An 18,694-nucleotide genomic window follows, 5' to 3' on the forward strand; every position below is an offset into this window, starting at 1 on the left:
GGAAGACGGCCTTCTCCTGCGCCTTCGGATTATTCAATTATTGTGTGCTCCCATTCGGTTTATGCGGGGGAGGGGCCGCGTTCATGCAATTAATCAACGAAGTGTTGTATCCATTATTGTACAAGGGAGTCTTTATTTTTTTAGATGACATATTGATAATGTCTCGGACTAAGGAGCAACACGTAGAACTAGTCAGGGAAGTCCTACAAAAGTTGAGGGAAGCGAAGCTGTATGCGAAGCTTGCCAAGTGCGAGTTCAATAAAGACCAGATAGACTTTCTGGGGTATAGGATTTCCTCCCAGGGAGTGGCGATGGACCCTGCGAAGGTGGAAGACGTGAGGGGGTGGGAAGCCCCCAGAACACGGAAGCAGCTGCAATCCTTCCTGGGGTTCGCAAACTTCTATAGAACATTTATCAAGGACTTTGCGCGCCTCACTTTGCCGTTAACGGATTTGTTAAAGACTAAAGGCAGGGGAGAAACAGCCAAAGTGAAGGCCCCAGGGGCCAAACTGACCTGGACAATAGAATGCCAGGAAGCTTTCGAAGCCCTTAAAAAGCGTTTTACTGAGGAGCCTGTCCTACAGCACCCTGATATGTCTAAGGCCTTTGTACTACATTGCGATGCGTCAGACCGGGCATATGGGGCAGTTCTGCTGCAGAAAGACGAGGGGGGGAACCTGAAGCCATGTGGCTATCTGTCGAAAAAGTTTAGCGATACAGAAAAAAACTGGCCGATTTGGGAGAGAGAAGCCTTAGCGATTCTGAAAGCACTAGAGTGCTGGAGACACTTTCTGGAAGGAAGTGGAACACCGTTTGAGGTGTGGACTGATCATAGAAATTTACAGTATCTGAGATCCCCTCGTAAACTATCAGCGAAGCAGATTAGATGGGCCCAATATTTCAGCCGTTTTGATTTCAGACTCAAGTTCTTCCAGGGGAAACACAACATACTCGCTGACGCTCTCTCTCGGATGCCTCAGCACGGGGGAGGAATTCAGGAATCTGAGGGGAGCCTTTTCCTAGATAAGCAATGGGGCCTGGCAGTACTGACTCGAGCACAAGCGGCCAAGGAAAACAAACGTACTGCCATTTCCACGGGGGGAGGAGAAATATGGGAGGAAGAGTTGAAGCGAGCATATGGAATGGACAAATGGTTACAAACGAACAAAGAACAGGGAGAACTGTGTGGGGATTTGGTGTTTGTAAATAAGAAATTGTATATTCCTGAATGTTTAAGATAAGAAATGTTAAGGAAGTGCCATGATAACAAGGGTGCAGGTCATCTAGGCCCCACCAGGACTATTAAACTGTTGGCCAAACAATGCTGGTGGCCCGGAATGAGGAAAGACGCCAGGGGGTACGTCACGCAGTGTGAATTATGTGCAGAGGGAAAAACACCACCTGGGAAGCCCCAGGGGCTATTGCAGAAGGTGGTGGAGCCCATGAGGCCATGGGAATGCGTGGCAATGGATTTTGTAGGCGAACTACCCCCCAGCAGAGGCCACAGATACATTTGGACAATATTGGACCTATTCTCAAAACAGGCACACTTTGTGGCCCTGCCAAAACTCCCCTCGGCTGAAAAGCTCGCTGATTTGTATGTGAAGCATGTATATCGCCTACATGGGTGTCCCGACAAAATAATTAGCGACCGGGGAGTCCAATTCACTGCAAAATTTTGGGGAAAATTCTTACAGCTGTTAGGAGCGGAAAGGAATCTGAGCTCGGCTTTTCATCCCGCAACCAACGGGGGGGTCGAACGTACCCAACAGACACTGTGCCAATTCTTGAGGATATACACCAATTATAGACAGGACGATTGGGCGGACCTTCTTCCGTTTGCTGAGATGGCTTTTAACGGGGCCGTACATTCGGCCACAGGTCGTGCCCCATTCGAAATAGTATACGGACAGGAGGTGGCACCTTTCCCCAGGCTACCCGAGTGGAAGGAAGGAGAGGGCCAGACCGACAAGGAATGGCCGGCCAAAATTAAGCAAGGGTGGCAGACCGTGGTGGAGGCATTGCGGGAAACACAAAAGAAGTACAAGCTCTTTGCAGATCGTAGGCGCCGAGAGGGGGACAAATTGGGCGAAGGAGATCTGGTTTGGCTGAGCACAAAAAACCTGAAATTGGGGTTCCCATCTAAGAAATTGGCTCCACGCTATATAGGGCCGTTCAGGGTAGCGAAAAGAATAAACGAAGTGACCTATGAGCTGAGGCTACCCAAGGACCTAGGAAAGGTACACCCGGTATTCCATTGCAGCCTGTTAAAAAAGTATAAAGGAACTCTGGACAGCGGAGAACAATAGTGGTGTTTAATCTTTTCCTTCCAGGACGAAGGGGAGGAGGACGCCATGTCAGAACCCTGCTACTAGAGCCTGTATGTGGCTCTGAGTTTCAGGGTCACTGACATTGACAAGACACCTGCGTCTCAGGACTCGGAGAAGAAACGGCTGCTGGACTTGGCGGGGAATTTGCGCGGGGTTTTACTGAGCGGGAAGAGACTTTTCAAATGAGGGGGAGGGTATATAAAGGATGGTTGGCCGGAGTCTCCCATTCTTGGCTTTTCTGATGTTTATGTTTCCTGCAGTAAAGTTTCTGGTGATATCACAGAGAGTCTCGTGTGTTCATTCAGGAGCGGCTGTGGTGAGCTGACAACTCCTCATCAATGTGATAAGGTCCATAGTCTAACCCCCATGCCACTACACCAGATAAATACAACAGAACTGGCTTCCCAATTCCTATGTGATTCCACTTCCATTCCTTCTGCTAATCCCTACTTCAATATCACCTGTTCTTTGACTGAGTCCCCTTTTCCCACCTCTTATTGTAACTCTGCCTATACAGTCTTTCCTTGGCAGTCTTTCCTGGATTATACCAACTTCCTACTTCCTCCCCACTCCTCTATGGTTCTTCCTGAAAGGAATTTCAGATTGCAAATTTCCTGGTCCAAGGCCTGTTTGCATCACTGTTTGCATCGCTGAAGCTAGATCATTGCTGTATTTCATGCCGGATAATTTACAGCATTGCTTCATTGCTGTATTTCAAGACAGACAATTTACAGTATTGCTTCATATTTTATCAGGATAGGGAAGAAGACTTGCCTTTCCATAAGCTGTTTTGAATGAAAGCATTATTTGCTGCCGCTGCTTATTTGAACGACTTCCAAGACACTCGATGATTGCCTGCTCATCAGTTCCTGTAAACACAGAGAACACCATTACGCAAATAAGGCAGATTGCTTCCAGATGGATATCTCTTTGCACCATCTATCAAAATGCATTGTGCAATTTACTTTGCTTCCCTATCTCAATGTCAGGGGAATCCTTCACCTTTACCTAAGCATCTTAGACTGATTTTCTAGATCTGGTGCAGTCTGGCTTTAGGCCGGGACATGGTACCGAGGCAGCATTGGTTGCCTTAGTCGATGATCTACGCCGGGAACTGGACAGGGGGAGTGTGACCCTGCTGGTTCTGCTGGACCTCTCAGAGGCCTTTGATACCGTAAACCACAGTATCCTTCTGGGAAGCCTCACGGGAATGGGGCTCGGAGGTACTGTTCTGTCCTAGAGGGTCATTCTCAGATGGTGTCAATGGGGGACACCTGCTCGACCCCCCAATCATTGTCTTGTGGGGTCCCGCAGGTTTCGGTACTGTCCCCCATCTTGTTCAACATATACATGAAGTCGCTGAGAGAGATCATCCAGAGTTTCGAGGTATAGTATCATCTCTATGCAGATGATGTCCAGCTCTGTCACTCCTTTCCACCTGTCACTAAGGAGGCTGTTCAGGTCCTGAACTGGTGCTTGGCCGCTGTGTCAGACTGGATGAGGGCGAACATATTGAAATTTAATCCAGATAAGACAGAGGTCCTACTGATCAGTTGTAAGGCCGAACAGGGCATAGGGTAACAGCCTGTGTTGGACAGGGTCGCACTCCCTCTGAAGACACAGGTTCGCAGTCTGGGTGTTCCCCTGGATTCATCACTGAGGCTGGAACCCCAGGTCTCGGCGGTGGCCAGGGGAGCATTTGAACAATTAAGACTTGCGCGCCAGCTGTGCCCGTACCTTGGGAAGTGTGACTTGGCCACAGTTGTCTACGATCTGGTTACATCCCGTTTGGATTACTGCAACACGCTCTATGTGGGGTTGCCTTTGAAGATGGCCCGGAAGCTCCAATTAGTACATCAGGTGGCAGCCAGATTAATAACTGGGGCGGCATATAGGAAGCACACTACTCCCTTATTAAGCCAGCTCCACTGGCTGCCAATATGCTACCGAGCCCAATTCAAAGTCCTGGTTTTGACCTATAAAGCCCTAAATGGTTCTGGCCCAACTTATCTGCCCAAACGTATCTCCTCCTATGAGGCATCAAGAACCCTAAGATCGTCTGGAGAAGCCCTGCTCTCGATCCCACCCGCCTCGCAAGTGCAGCTGGTGGGAATGAGGGACAGGGCCTTCTCAGTGGTGGCTCTTCGGCTGTGGAACACCCTACCTTGTAACATTCGGCATGCCCTGACTCTTCTGGGCTTTAGGAAAAACCTAAAGACATAGTTATGTGCACAAGCATTCAATATATAAGCACTATGATCTGACATGGTCTGAACGAAGGTTTACGTACAAGGTTTCTGGATGAATGGATTTAGATATTTATATGTTTTAAAGTTTTTATATGTTTTTATTAATTACTGTTAATTGTTTTAATGTGTTGCTTGATTTTACCGAATTTTGTTCTAGGCATTGAATTTTGCCAATTTCTGTAAGCCGCCTTGAGTCCCCTCGGGTTAGAAAGGCAGGGTAGAAATATTGTAAATAAATAAATAAATTCTTACTGAAGCAAACAAGAAGTAAAGTCAATTCCTATCACATTACATTATTATAACACTATTTCACACTAACTGATATGGCTACATCTTGCGGAATTCTGGGGTTTGCAGTTCAGTGAAGCCAAAGAATTTTCTGGGAGATGATTCTAAATGCCCCTCCCAGCCATTGTGACCAGCCCAACAGCCATTGAGAGCCCTTCCCACTGTCCTCAGCTGTCATTCCACTGGCCAAACAATGGGAGACAGCCAGCAGCCAGACACAGCTCCATTGTGTCTTATTTATTACATCTAATTATCTTATGTAAATGGTATGCCTGGGAGCATATCAATGTTTCATAAGCCACTCTGACAGTATTTGTGGCTGAAGAGTGGAGTATTAATATTCAAAATAAAAAAAACCTGCATATGCCATCATGGCAGTTACATTTGAATAATACCATGATATAACATGATATGGTCAAAATTCATCATACCACTTCTGCTGTCACTATTGTACTGCATTGCTTTTAGTGCAGTAACCAATAACTATATATTCATTGCATATCATCATAATCAGCTATGAATTTTTATTCTACAACTGGCCCTCCACATTTGTTCTGACCAAGGCATTTCAATATCCTTACGGCAGAACCTAGATTGTGATCCAAGGATAGAAACCACATATATTGCTGTTCTCCCATTTTCTTTCAAGATATCTGTAGGCAGAGGTGCAACATGCAACATTTCATAATGCTCCTATGAAGCAATTCTGTGACGTAAGCATCTTAAGGGCCTCCTGGTGGCGGAGCAGATTAAACCGCTGAGCTGCTGAACTTGCTGACCAAAAGGTTGGGGGTTTGAATCCAGGGAGTGGGGTGAGCTTCCGCTGTAAGGCCCAGCTTCTGCCAATTTAGCAGTTTGAAAACATGTAAATGTGAGTAGATCCGCTCTGGCGGAAAGGTAACTGTCATGGAACCCAGTTACAGGGCTTTGGTAATTCAGCCCTGTAACTGGGAGTCATAACATAAACAATCCCAGGAGCACCTGGCAGAAGAAGATAGAATATGCCTGGGAACTTGGGGCCGAAAGTATAAACAATTATAATTGGTCTAGTGTGTGAAAATGGTAGTAATGTGATATTGGGGGTGGGACTTGATGATGATATTTACGTGTGGTGTTACGTAGCATTAAAAGTTATAAAAATAGTTGTATGTAAACATTGAGTCATTCCTGACTTTTCCAAAGTCATGTGTTCTTCAATAAAGATTGGATTTGAGAGCAGCCATCTCTGATCTGCGTTCAGACTGATCCTTTGAAGTGAGCAGGACAATTAAGTCAGGAATCCAGTTCTCACCCTCCTGCAAATTTGCAGTGAAGTGATAATGAGCAGGGAAGGAGATCAAAGCCATGACGGAGCAAAGGGGCCTCCGCTGGGAGCTCTGCCGTTGGCAGAAGAGACATTGCAAGCCATAGCTTCCTCTACGGGGTACCCCAAGCCGGACGGCGTGACCCAGAGGATTCCCAGAGGGGGAAGAGGCGTTCCGGCGGCGGCAGAAACCAGTTGGGGATCTGGAGGAAGCATGCCGGAGACCGTGGCCCTGCGGTTATCCATCCTGGAAACTCATTTATCCAGGCTGTCGGATACCGTGGGGAGAATAGTGCCAATATTGGAAGAGAATCTCCAAAAAGAGCACATCCGATATGGCGCCGAGAGAGAGCCAAGCAAAGGAGGCGATTGGAGCCAGAGGGGACAGCGAGCTTCAACGCAGAGTCCCGCGGCGGCAAGGGACGAGGGAGACGAGGAATATTGGCAAGAGCTGGAGTTCCGGGACAGAATGGCGCGCGAAGTGGAGCGCCAGCAAGCTCTGGGAATTCTGAGGCCGCCAACCCCAACAGAGCTCCCAACCCCCCGAATGGGCGTCGGAGTAGAAAGACCACTGGGGCCAGGGATCGGGTCCAGTGGATTAGCTGACGAAGGCGGAGAGGAGCAGGAGATCCAGGAAGAGGAGGAGGATGTGCCGTACGACGGGGAAAGGCGAGATGCGGGGGCTACAGCGAGGCCAGTATGCGGATGGGGGGAAGGGCCGACAGCGGCGGCAGGATTTCGGGAGCCGCGCAGAATGACCACCGGAGTGGGGCGCGGCGTGATCCAAGGAAACCCGATGCAACCCTTCCCCATGCCTCCCAGACAGCATCAACGGGCCGCTGAATGGATGCCAAGAAGGGAAGATCTCAAGCTAGAATACGGAGGGGAATCAGCCGAACTGAACTTTTTTCTAATTAGCATCAGGGGATACATGGAAGACAATGCACACACATTCCCCTCCGAAGCAAGCAGGGTTCGGGCCATCGGCAACACACTAAAGAGAGGAGCGGCCAGCTGGTATGTGCAACTACATGCCAGACAGGACCCATGCCTGAGGTCAGTGCCCCGCTTCCTCGCCGCACTGGAAAACCGGTTCAGAGACCGGCTAGAGCAATTGAGAGCTCGAGACCAGCTTAGAGGAATAAAGCAGAGGGACAAAACGGTGCCCGAGTACGCAGAGGAATTCCTCCACCTCGCGGAAAGGGTGCCAGAGTGGTCCGAAGTAACCAAAGTGGAAATATTTAAAGAGGGACTACGCCCCGAGGTTTTCAGCTGGGCAGCACACAGAGATGACCCCGAAACGCTACAGGGATGGATTCAACTAGTGGGGCGCGTTGAATCCACCCTGGCCCAAGTAAAGCGCTTCAGGAGCAGCGGCGGCCAGCAAAGGCCGGTGGCGAGAGGTCGAGGAGAAACGAGGAAGCAAGAAAGACCCGGAGGGAGGCCGGGGATTCCCTCCAGAGGAGATGACAACAAACCTAAACCGGGATGCTTTGTATGTGGGAAGACGGGCCATCGAGCAGCAGAATGCTGGGCCCGGAAGGGGGAGCCGCCAAAACCCTCAAAGCCCAAGCCAGCAACCGGGAGGCGTGCGGAGGAGGAGGTGCAAGCCCCAGAATCTCCAGAAAAATTGGTGAGTCGGGACAAACGCATGATAGTAGTACCAATCTGCCTATCGGGGCTAGAGAATCGGGCCACCTGCAAGGCATTTGTGGATTGTGGTTGTTCCAGGAATATTATAACTCCAGAGTTAGCAGAAGCGTTGAAATGCCAGCAGATGGCGCTTGACTCCCCAATTGCGTTTTCGCAGTTAGACGGATCAGTTGCTACTGGGGAAGTATCTACAAAGGAAATACGGGAGGTCCCATGTAAAATAGGCAAATGGGAAGGAAGAATATCCTTTGTGATAGCCCCTATTGCCACATACCACGTAATATTAGGGATACCATGGCTCGAACAGGCAAATCCCGAAGTAGATTGGAGAGGAAAGAGCCTAGCATTTAAAGAACAGCAGACGCAATGGGAGATAAGCAAGATTGCAGAAGAGGAGGACGAGGGAGATGAAGAAGGTGAAATAGACCCACTGCTATTGCCACCTGAATACAGAGACTTTGTGGATGTGTTCAATCAGAAAGAGGCAAGTAAATTACCTCCCAAAAGGAATATAGAAGTAGAAATTGAAATAACCCCCGGAGCAAACTTACCAAAACCAAAAGTGTATCCCATGTCTGTGCAGGAGAAGGAGGAATTGAGGAAGTACATTGATAAAAACCTGGCGCGGGGCTTCATTAAGCCATCCAATTCTCCTCTCGGGGCCCCAGTGTTATTCAGGAGAAAGAAAGACAACTCCCTAAGACTGTGCATTGATTATCGAAATTTAAATGCAATTACTAAGGACAATAAATACCCTATGCCCTTAGTAAAGGATTTAATTACCGTATTGAAAAAAGGGAGCATATTTACTAAACTTGATTTAATTGAAGCGTATCATAAATTAAGAATAAAACCGGAGGATACTTGGAAAACTGCATTTTCCTGCGCATTCGGCCATTTTGAATATAAAATTTTGCCTTTCGGTTTAAAAAATGGAGGCGGTTGCTTTATGCAGCTTATAAATGAAATACTACACCCATTGTTGTACAGAGGGGTATTCATATTCCTTGATGATATCTTGATCGTGAGTGAAGATAAGGAAAAGCACGTGAAATTGGTCCGGGAAGTTTTGCAGAGACTAAGAGAAGCAAAGCTGTACGCAAAACTGTCCAAATGTGAATTTAATAAAACTCAAATTGACTTTCTGGGGTATCGGATATCTCCAGAAGGGCTAGCTATGGATCCAGCTAAAGTATCAGATGTGAAAGAATGGGGAGTGCCTCAAACAAGGAGGCAATTGCAATCATTTCTGGGGTTTGCAAATTTTTACAGACCCTTCATAAAAGGCTTCGCGCAAATAACCGCACCCCTTACTGAACTTTTAAAAACAAAAGGGAAAGGGGAGACAGCAAAAGTAAAAGCTCCTGGCGCCAGACTAAGTTGGACGCCAGAATGCCAAAAGGCATTCGAAACCCTAAAAGAATGCTTCACAGAAGGACCCATCCTAAAACACCCCGATATCAGGAGCCCTTTCATAATCCATTGCGATGCCTCAGACTGGGCATACGGAGCAGTACTATTGCAAAAAGATCAAAATGGGAACTTAAAACCCTGTGGATATTTGTCCCGGAAGTTCAGCGAAACTGAAAAAAGTTGGCCAATATGGGAAAAAGAGGCATTAGCCATATTAAAAGCCTTAGAATGCTGGCGACACTTCCTCGAAGGAAGCGGAATCCCATTTGAAATTTGGTCTGACCATAAGAACCTCCAGTATTTAAAGTCCCCTCGAAAATTGTCCCCCAAACAGATTAGATGGGCACAATACTTCAGCAGGTTCGATTTCCAATTAAAGTTTTTTCAAGGGAAGCAGAATGTCTTGGCAGATGCTCTTTCACGCATGCCTCAACACGAAGGAATACCCACAGCAAAAGAGGGAACAATATTCTCTGACAAACAATGGGGCTTAGCTGTCAGAACAAGAGCACAAACCCAAAAGGAGAACACTGCTATGGTTGAACTCGACGGAAAAGATAATTGGGGAAACGAGCTGAAACAGTCTTATGAAGGAGACCAGTGGATCGCGTCCAATGCAGAACAGGGGGAGCAGAAGGGGGGATTTTGGTTTGTGAACAAGAAACTGTATATCCCAGCAACATTAAGGATCAAGATTTTGCATCGTTTTCACAACAACCAGAGCGCTGGTCATACAGGAATTACAAAAACAACAAAAGCAATAGCAAAACATTGCTGGTGGCCAGGGATGAGGAAGGACATAAAAAATTATGTTGTTCAATGTGATGATTGTGCCAGAAATAAATCGAGAGGAGGGAAGCCAATGGGATTATTACAAACAGTAGCAGAACCTACCAGACCTTGGGAATGTGTAGCTATGGACTTTGTGGGGGAACTACCGGTTAGCAAAGGACATCGTTATATTTGGACAGTATTGGACCTGTTTTCTAAACAGGCCCACTTTATAGCACTGACGAAACTACCATCAGCCGAGAAACTAGCTGAATTGTACATAAACCACATTTACAAACTGCATGGATGTCCCAGTAGAGTGGTCAGTGACAGAGGAGTACAATTCACAGCAAAATTTTGGGAAAAATTCCTGGAAATGCTAGGAGCAGAAAGGAGTTTAAGTTCTGCTTTTCACCCCATGACAAATGGGGCGGTAGAACGTACTCAGCAGACACTTGGGCAGTTCCTTCGAATGTACTCTAACATGAGACAAAATGACTGGTCTCGGTGGTTGGCTTTTGCAGAACTAGCTTTTAATTCGACTATACATTCAGCAACAAATAAAACCCCCTTTGAAGTAGTTTACGGGTATGAAATACAGCCTCTGCCCCAGCTGCCAAGATGGACAGAGAATGAGGGAACAGAGGCAGGGAAATGGAAAGCGCAAATGATGGAATGCTGGAGTCAAGTGACTGCATCCTTAAAAGAAGCACATAAAAAGTATAAAGTATTCGCAGACAGAAAGAGGGTGGAAGGTGATAAATTGGAGAAAGGAGATTTAGTGTGGCTAAGTACCCAAAACATCAAACTGGGGCTACCTTCGAAAAAATTGGGCCCTAAATATATTGGACCATTTAGAATACAGGGTGTTATCAACGAGGTGACTTTCCAGTTGGCATTGCCAAAAAGTTTAGGGAAAATACACCCTGTATTCCATCGTAGCTTACTGAAAAAATATATGGGTACTTTGGACAAAATGGACACATAGAATTATTGTTTTGTTTCAGGCTTGTGATGAAAGAAGAACCGAAGAGGAGGACGAAGAAAAGGAGGGCACCATGTCATGGAACCCAGTTACAGGGCTTTGGTAATTCAGCCCTGTAACTGGGAGTCATAACATAAACAATCCCAGGAGCACCTGGCAGAAGAAGATAGAATATGCCTGGGAACTTGGGGCCGAAAGTATAAACAATTATAATTGGTCTAGTGTGTGAAAATGGTAGTAATGTGATATTGGGGGTGGGACTTGATGATGATATTTACGTGTGGTGTTACGTAGCATTAAAAGTTATAAAAATAGTTGTATGTAAACATTGAGTCATTCCTGACTTTTCCAAAGTCATGTGTTCTTCAATAAAGATTGGATTTGAGAGCAGCCATCTCTGATCTGCGTTCAGACTGATCCTTTGAAGTGAGCAGGACAGGTAACAGTGTTCCATGAAGTCATGCTGGCCACATGACCTTTGAGGTGTCTTTGGACAATGCTGGTTCTTTGGCTTAGAAATGGAGATGAGCATCAACCCGCAGAGTCGGACATGACTAAACTTAATGTCAGAGAAATCCTTTACCTAAACAACTTAGACTGAATGTAATAACAACGGTACTCACCAAATCCTTTCATGGCCTTCCTCAATACCTCGGCATCCCTCAGGGGATCAAATGACGAAGCATCACGGATTGTACCTCTATATCCCGTCTACATTGTCCCAAAGAAAACAAGAGATATCAACTAAACTTGACAAATCTGATATAACTAAGCTTTCCTTCACAGTCACATTTGCAAAAAGTACCCTAACAAAAAGAAGTCAAGTTCCAGATTTCAAGAACCTTGTTCTTGCATCATATTTCCTGACTTAGAAGTCTGACAAACTTAGCATAATCATCATCATCATCATCTTTATTTATATACTGCCCTATCTACTCAGGGGTTTGGTCAATCAGGGAGAAGAGTAATAGTCCTTCATAAAGTTCTGCTGTGTTTAGGATTATATAAAAGGCATGAGTCTTCTATGTAGTTCTCTTCAAGCCAAGGAGCATCTCACAACTATGGGCAGAACTAAATGGTCAGCAATAGAAGGGATTGACAACCTCAGCCACCAACTAAAACACTGCAAAAGACTGACACAGCTTGCTAGTACAGGTTGAGCATCATTTATCTGGAATTTCAAAATCCGAACAATCCAAAATCCAAAACAGTCCACATAAGTGGCTGAGATCTTCCTAATGGTTAAATGTATACAAACTTTGTTTACTGCAAAAAAAAAAAACAATTTAAATATTGTATACAGGTAGCTTCTGTATAAGATGCATATGAAACATAAACCAGTTTCATGATTAGACTCTGGCCTCTCTCAAATATATATCATTATATACCATATGCAAAAACAGGAGTATTCCAGAATCTAGTGGGAAAAAACCCTGAAATACTTCTGGTCCCAGGCATTTCAGATAAGAGATAATCAACCTATAACAAGTATCAAATAAGGAAAGAAACCTTCTTAAACCTTCCGCCTCTCCATTTTTCTATGCAACTCACCTACATTAATCTTTTTCCTAATAATAATAATAATAATAATAATAATAATAATAATAATAATAATAATAATAAGTTTATTTGTATCCCGCCTCCATCTCCCCCGAAGGGGACTCGGGGCAGCTTACAGCAAAATCAAAATACAAACAATGATAAAATATAAAACATCAGGACAAAAACAAAACCAATTTAAAAAAATATACACAATAAGTTAAAAAACACCATGCAACTTGGCAAATATGTGTCTAGGATCTCTATCTGAAGAAAGTTGTATGTGTGCGGTTCAGAGAGTATTGTCTGGCAAATGTTATACTCACTGCTTGCCCTCTCAAAACAGAATTCTTCCTCTCTCTACATATAGATTTTGCCTCAAGTTTTATCTTTTAACCGTCAGAGGTACAAAATGTTAGCAAGCACTTTCTTACAGCTGCAGGAGTCACTGTGGGCATCGTCGGTCCTGGATACGATGGCATAGAAGGATTAACAGCTGGGCCAGAAGGATAATTTGGCATGGGCTGCTGACCAGGATACGACATAGGCTGAGGCTGTTGTCCTGCTTGTGGCATGTTGGTGTTCGGATACGATGGATAAGCTGGCATTCCTGATGGTGGGTTTCCTCCTGGAACTGGTGGGTACATTCCATAAGAAGGTTGCTGTCCTTGTGGTGGCTGCCCAAATCCTCCTGGAGGAACAGGGGGATAGCCCCCAGGCGCTGGAGGGTAGAGACCCGGTTGTGGCATGTTGGCACCCCCAAATGTCCCTGACATGTTGGAAGCCTGCAACAACAAACAGACAAGATAGGTAAACAATCAAAGGTCTTATCACTACTCCTGCTCCTTACACAGAGACCCTTGACTGATTAATTTCCAAAGGGGCAGTAATATTACAATAGTCCGGCATGACCAACAAATCTTTAAGACTAACAGTTGCATAGCATGATCTTTATGGATTGTAATCTTATTCAGTTTCAGAATACCTGCAAAGAGCTTTAATCTCAGAAGTATCAGGATTTTCCAAGAACACGAAGGCACACTATAGCAGTTTACCTTCCATCATTTGCGTATCGGGATAAACATGCAAATAGCTTAAATAGTTTGCACATGCATAATAGAAGGGTTTTTCAATAATATAAAGGCTTCACTTATATATAACAGAAACTTATGCTCTAAAACAGTGGTTATTAACCTTTTCTTCACCATAGACTTTCTTAAATATCATCTGTTGCCGCAGACCACCAAAACCTAACTCAAGATACAAAATCCTAAAGGGCATCAAATATTTAAAATTGCTCATCAAGGGTTCCCAAGTTGTTAATACTGTACTATAATAATAATAATAATACAGTAGAGTCTCACTTATCCAACATAAATGGGCCGGCAGAACGTTGGATAAGCGAATATGTTGGATAATAAGGAGAGATTAAGGAGAAGCCTATTAAACATCAAATTAGGTTATGATTTTACAAATTAAGCACCAAAACATCATGTTATACAACAAATCTGACAGAAAAAGTAGTTCAATAAGCAGTAATGCTACATAGTAATTACTGTATTTACGAATTTAGCACCAAAATATCACGATGTATTAAAAACATTGACTAAAAAAATGCGTTGGATAATCCAGAACGTTGGATAAGCGAATGTTGGATAAGTGAGACTCTACTGTAATAATAATAATAATCCCTTAGCACTATCGGTAGTATTTCTAAGAGCCTGTGAACCCCTCTCGTTCTTTAAGATTAACTAAAATTATATCTCTAATTGGGTTTTTGAATAACTCTATTGTGGTAGGTGAGTTGTAAACATAAAGGCTTCCATCAGGAGCAAGAAAACATTTATGGAACCTATTATGCAAATCTTTCAAATGTCATTTGATAAGTGATATGTCCTCCCTCAGACTACACTTTGTTAGTGGCATCAAGAAAATTCATGAGATTTGGACATTTTTCATGGTTTCAGTTTGATAGATGACAATGCCACAATTTCAATGTTTTCATCTGTGTTGTCAAAGGCTTTCATGGCTGGAATCACGGGGTTGCTGTATAGCCATGTTCCAGAAGCATTCTCTCCTAACTTTTTGCTCACATCTATGGCAAGCATCCTCAGAGGTTGAGGGGTTTTCATCTTTGCTGCAATCTTGTCCTTCAACTTGAAAGATTAACCTTTTCTCTTTGAAGTCAGTCTACAAATATTCCTTGCCATAATGGCAGCACTTTTTAAAAGATAACTAGAAGCTTTGCTTTGGTTTTTGGGGAAATTTTGAAACTAAAATGGTTAGGAACTAGCCTTCGTTTAGCAAAGTAGCAGACAAAACGTGCCTCAATTTCTGTGTTGCTTTCCTTAGTTTCCTTGCTAACTCAAAAAAACAAACAAGGTAGGCAGTTGTAGATTAAAAATGCAATGTTTACTGATGACTTTGCATTTACATATACATGGCAAACTTACATCCTAGATGGAGGAGCAAAATATGGTGAAAGACTAGGAAAGAAACTGAGAGACAGGTCAGGAGAGACAGAAGATAAATTAAAAGGAGGAGTTTTTATATTGATTCATATTGTTCACTTGCAAGTTATTTATAACCATTAATTTTAAAGGATAGTAAGAGCAAATGTGGTTGTTAGGTGAGAGAAATAAAGAGAAAGATTGATCATGTAAATAATCCTATTCTATCTAAAACTCCTGTTATAACAGAACGAGAATGCTGGAATTTTCCAATACAAAATGCATATACATGTACATGCGTGGAATCTTAGAGGAGCTTCTCGGCTTTGTTTCACACTACAGGGAGGTTTCGAAAAGTATTTGATTTTTTTATTTGCGGTATTTATATACTGCTCTTCTCAACCCCAAAGGGGACCCAGAAAAGGCAACCTACCTCTACATAATACTTATTTGGGAAGACAAAAAAAACTCTTGAAGAAAATGAAGGCACAAAAGAAGATGGGAGAGAAAGCTGGACAAAAATTGAATAAAAAAGAAGGAATAGGAAAGAGAGGTTTTATTCATTTGTGTGCGTGTGTGTATAAGCCTCTTTGGGCCATCCCCTGAAAAGTAGAATCAAGAGCCAAATGGGAGATGGTATCTGCCTCTGCAGGCCTGAGATTGCTGTAACCATTATACTTTCTTCCATTTAGGGTTTTTAGCAACTTCTGTTTTGCTGCAAGCCAAGATCAAAGCACCCCTGGATGACAGAGTTCTGGCAATAAACTTCCAGTTTGGGAGCAAATTATGGGATCTCTTAGGAGGTGCAAAAACATCCTTGAGGCCACATATAGCCTATAAGATGTTTCCCCGCACCCCAATCTAAATACATTAATAACACATTCAACAAGGAGAAACACAGGGAGAAGAATGCTGTAACTAACTTCAACAGAAACGATATGATGTATACTGTTAAAACAGTAATTACTTACCATTTGTGCCATATAGTCAGAATTAAACTGATTTGCATAGTTTCCAACATTTTCTAGTCCAATTGGTGGGGGATTTGCTGGAGGATAGCTGGGGGAGCCCCAGGGATTGCTACCTGGAATTACAACAAAAGCAATACAATAATTATAAACCAAATTGTTGGATGCTTATTTGTTACATGTGTGGCTTTCTGCTGATGCATTGTGATGGCCACTGGCCATGCTGGGTAGAGGATTCTGGAACCTATATTTATATTCCAAGCTCTGTTTTTAATTTTAATGGCTAAAATTATGTCATGGACCAGTCCATGTGAACTGGTCCATGAGGTCACGAAGACCTCAAATTTTTCAGATTTGGCAGAGGTGACATTTTCTGAAAAATTTGATGATTTTCCAAACCCGGCAGGTCACGAAGAGTCAGAGACAACTAAACGATTGAGCAGCAGCAGCAAAATTATGTTATTCTGAGAGCTTTTTGTCTTTAGTCTTATTCAGTTCTCCATCCCCAACTGTCCCACTTCCATCCTCAGCAGAGACTCCAAGAGACCCTCCTGGAGCAAAAGACACCTAAGTAAAACATAGAAGGCTGAGAGGAGACATGATAGCCATGTACAAATATGTGAGGGGAAGTCATAGGGAGGAGGGAGCAAGCTTATTTTCTGCTGCCCTGCAGACTAGGACACGGAACAATGGCTTCAAACTACAGGAAAGGAGATTCCACCTGAACATCAGGAAGAACTTCCTCACTGTGAGGGCTGTTCGGCAGTGGAACTCTCTCCCCCGGGCCGTGGTGGAGGCTCCTTCTTTGGAGGCTTTTAAGCAGAGGCTGGATGGCCATCTGTCGGGGGTGCTTTGAATGCGATTTCCTGCTTCTTAGCGGGGGGTTGGACTAGATGGCCCTTGAGGTCTCTTCCAACTCTACTATTCTATGATTCTATGATTCTATAGATTGTCAGCCAATTAAGAGTGAATATAACCACCCAATGCCAGGCAATCCCATTCACAAAACACACAAAAAACAGTGGTGCTCACTGCGTCATTATATATATATATATATATATATATATATATATATATATATATATATGTATGCGCAATATACATAAGTTATTCTAGGAGAAAGGCAGGGTATACATTCAGATAATAATAATAATAATAATAATAATAATAATAATAATAATAATAACAACTACTACTACTACTACTACTACTACTACTTTATTTTTTATACCCTGCCACCATCTTCCTGAAGGGACACTGGGCAGCTTACACATGGGACAGAAAGTCCAACAGACATAAAAGCAAACAATCAATTAAAACAGAACCACCACTAAAATAAAATAAAATAAAACATTGTAAAATACAACATAAAACATAAAACAGTGCCTAGACCAGTGGTTCTCAACCTGTGGGTCCCCAGGTGTTTTGTCCTACAACTTTCAGAAATCCTAGGTAGTTTACCAGCTGTTAGGATTTCTAGGAGTTAAGGCCAAAACATCTGGGGATCCACAGGTTGAGAACCACTGATCTAGACTGACCACGTAGGTAGGGCCTGTCACTTTCAGAGACCACTGTGACATGGAGGGCTGAGAGGGTGGAAGGGATTGTCATCCAGTGTACCTAGGCAGTCTGAGCCTGAAAAACTCAGAATGGCCTTGGGGACAGTTGCAGCCAGTTCTGGGCCAGAATTACTGGTTTCCCCATATTTGGATAACATGGGTAAGGCTGTTTAAGGTGGCCTTGTCCCACATTACCCCAAAACATCCCCTTGCAGGCATTTGGCTACCATGAGGCTGATCTCTTAGTAGCCAAAGTGGTGACCACTTAACAAACTGCAGAAGTGACCTATGCTAACAAGTTGCCAAAGCTAGAATCAAAACAAAGAAAATGGTGATATATATTAGAAGTTGAAGTGCATCTTTTTTCCTGCTCTGTCAAGCCATTAGTTTGTCTAACATAATTCTGTTAACGTCTCCCTCCCCATGTTGTTACACAAGATCCTTTTATTTTAACGGGGAAAATGAATCTTTAGTCTTCTGTACCTATATTCATGTGATTTGGACCCTTCTATTAGTTCATCAACATATTTGTACCACTTGTTTTGCCCAGACTGTGCCCTCCCAGAGAGCGTCTTAGCAGCTCATTGGTCCCTCACTCTAGCCAATCCTCAGCTGCCATTCTCCTTGCAAAGGGAATCCCTACCCAGAGGCAGTGGCATCTACTGAGCTCCCATTTTACATAGTCAGCTCCAACAACCTAAATAAAATATAATAATTTACCTGGAGCAGCAGGGGGATACCCACTGGCAGGTGGATACCCACTTGCGGGAGGATACCCTGGATAACTCATTCTGTAAACCTGAAACAAACAAACAAACAAAAAGACAGTTATTAATATACTTCAGCTTATTAACAACATGATCTAAAATAAAATTAAAACCTGCTTTAATTTTTTTCTTTTCACACTGTAAAATTGGTAAATGTTTCTTTCAACATAGTGTATATACATATCTAGCCATGGGCAAAATGTTTTCTTTTAAAAGCAACACTACACCATCCTTACTGCCAGGCAAAGGTATAAGGATTGAAGTACAAATCTGCAAGAATTCAAGTGTACTGTCTGACTACTTAAGGACACACCCAGAGCTTGGAGATATTACATTTTTGAACAACATCTCCCACAATCAAGAATCACCAGTGGATATACTGGCTGGAGGATTCTAAGAGCTATAATCTAAAAATGAAA

The 18,694-nt window shown here is 43.7% G+C and overlaps 2 protein-coding genes across 3 annotated transcripts in view; one reads left to right on the forward strand and one right to left on the reverse strand.

Moving 5' to 3' along the window:
* The window catches only part of anxa11 (annexin A11), a 66,947-nt gene that overhangs the window by 19,640 nt on the left and 28,613 nt on the right, over positions 1-18,694 (reverse strand). For both annotated transcript variants that reach the window (XM_062975858.1, XM_062975859.1), the window contains exons 2-6: positions 18,229-18,307; positions 15,953-16,065; positions 12,966-13,316; positions 11,616-11,703; positions 3,105-3,199 (exon numbers count right to left, since the gene is read on the reverse strand). In XM_062975858.1, the coding sequence (XP_062831928.1) occupies positions 3,105-3,199; positions 11,616-11,703; positions 12,966-13,316; positions 15,953-16,065; positions 18,229-18,298 (717 nt within the window). In that variant the 5' untranslated portion in view covers positions 18,299-18,307. The remainder of the gene's footprint in view (positions 1-3,104; positions 3,200-11,615; positions 11,704-12,965; positions 13,317-15,952; positions 16,066-18,228; positions 18,308-18,694) is intronic.
* On the forward strand, positions 5,773-11,386 carry LOC134297675 (uncharacterized). The gene is made up of 2 exons (XM_062975860.1): positions 5,773-7,803; positions 11,015-11,386. Exons 1-2 carry the CDS (start codon positions 6,187-6,189, stop codon positions 11,096-11,098), a joined length of 1,701 nt encoding a protein of 566 aa, XP_062831930.1. The 5' UTR covers positions 5,773-6,186; the 3' UTR covers positions 11,099-11,386.

The sequence above is a fragment of the Anolis carolinensis genome, chromosome 3 (assembly GCF_035594765.1).
Source record: "Anolis carolinensis isolate JA03-04 chromosome 3, rAnoCar3.1.pri, whole genome shotgun sequence".
Lineage (NCBI taxonomy): Eukaryota > Metazoa > Chordata > Lepidosauria > Squamata > Dactyloidae > Anolis > Anolis carolinensis.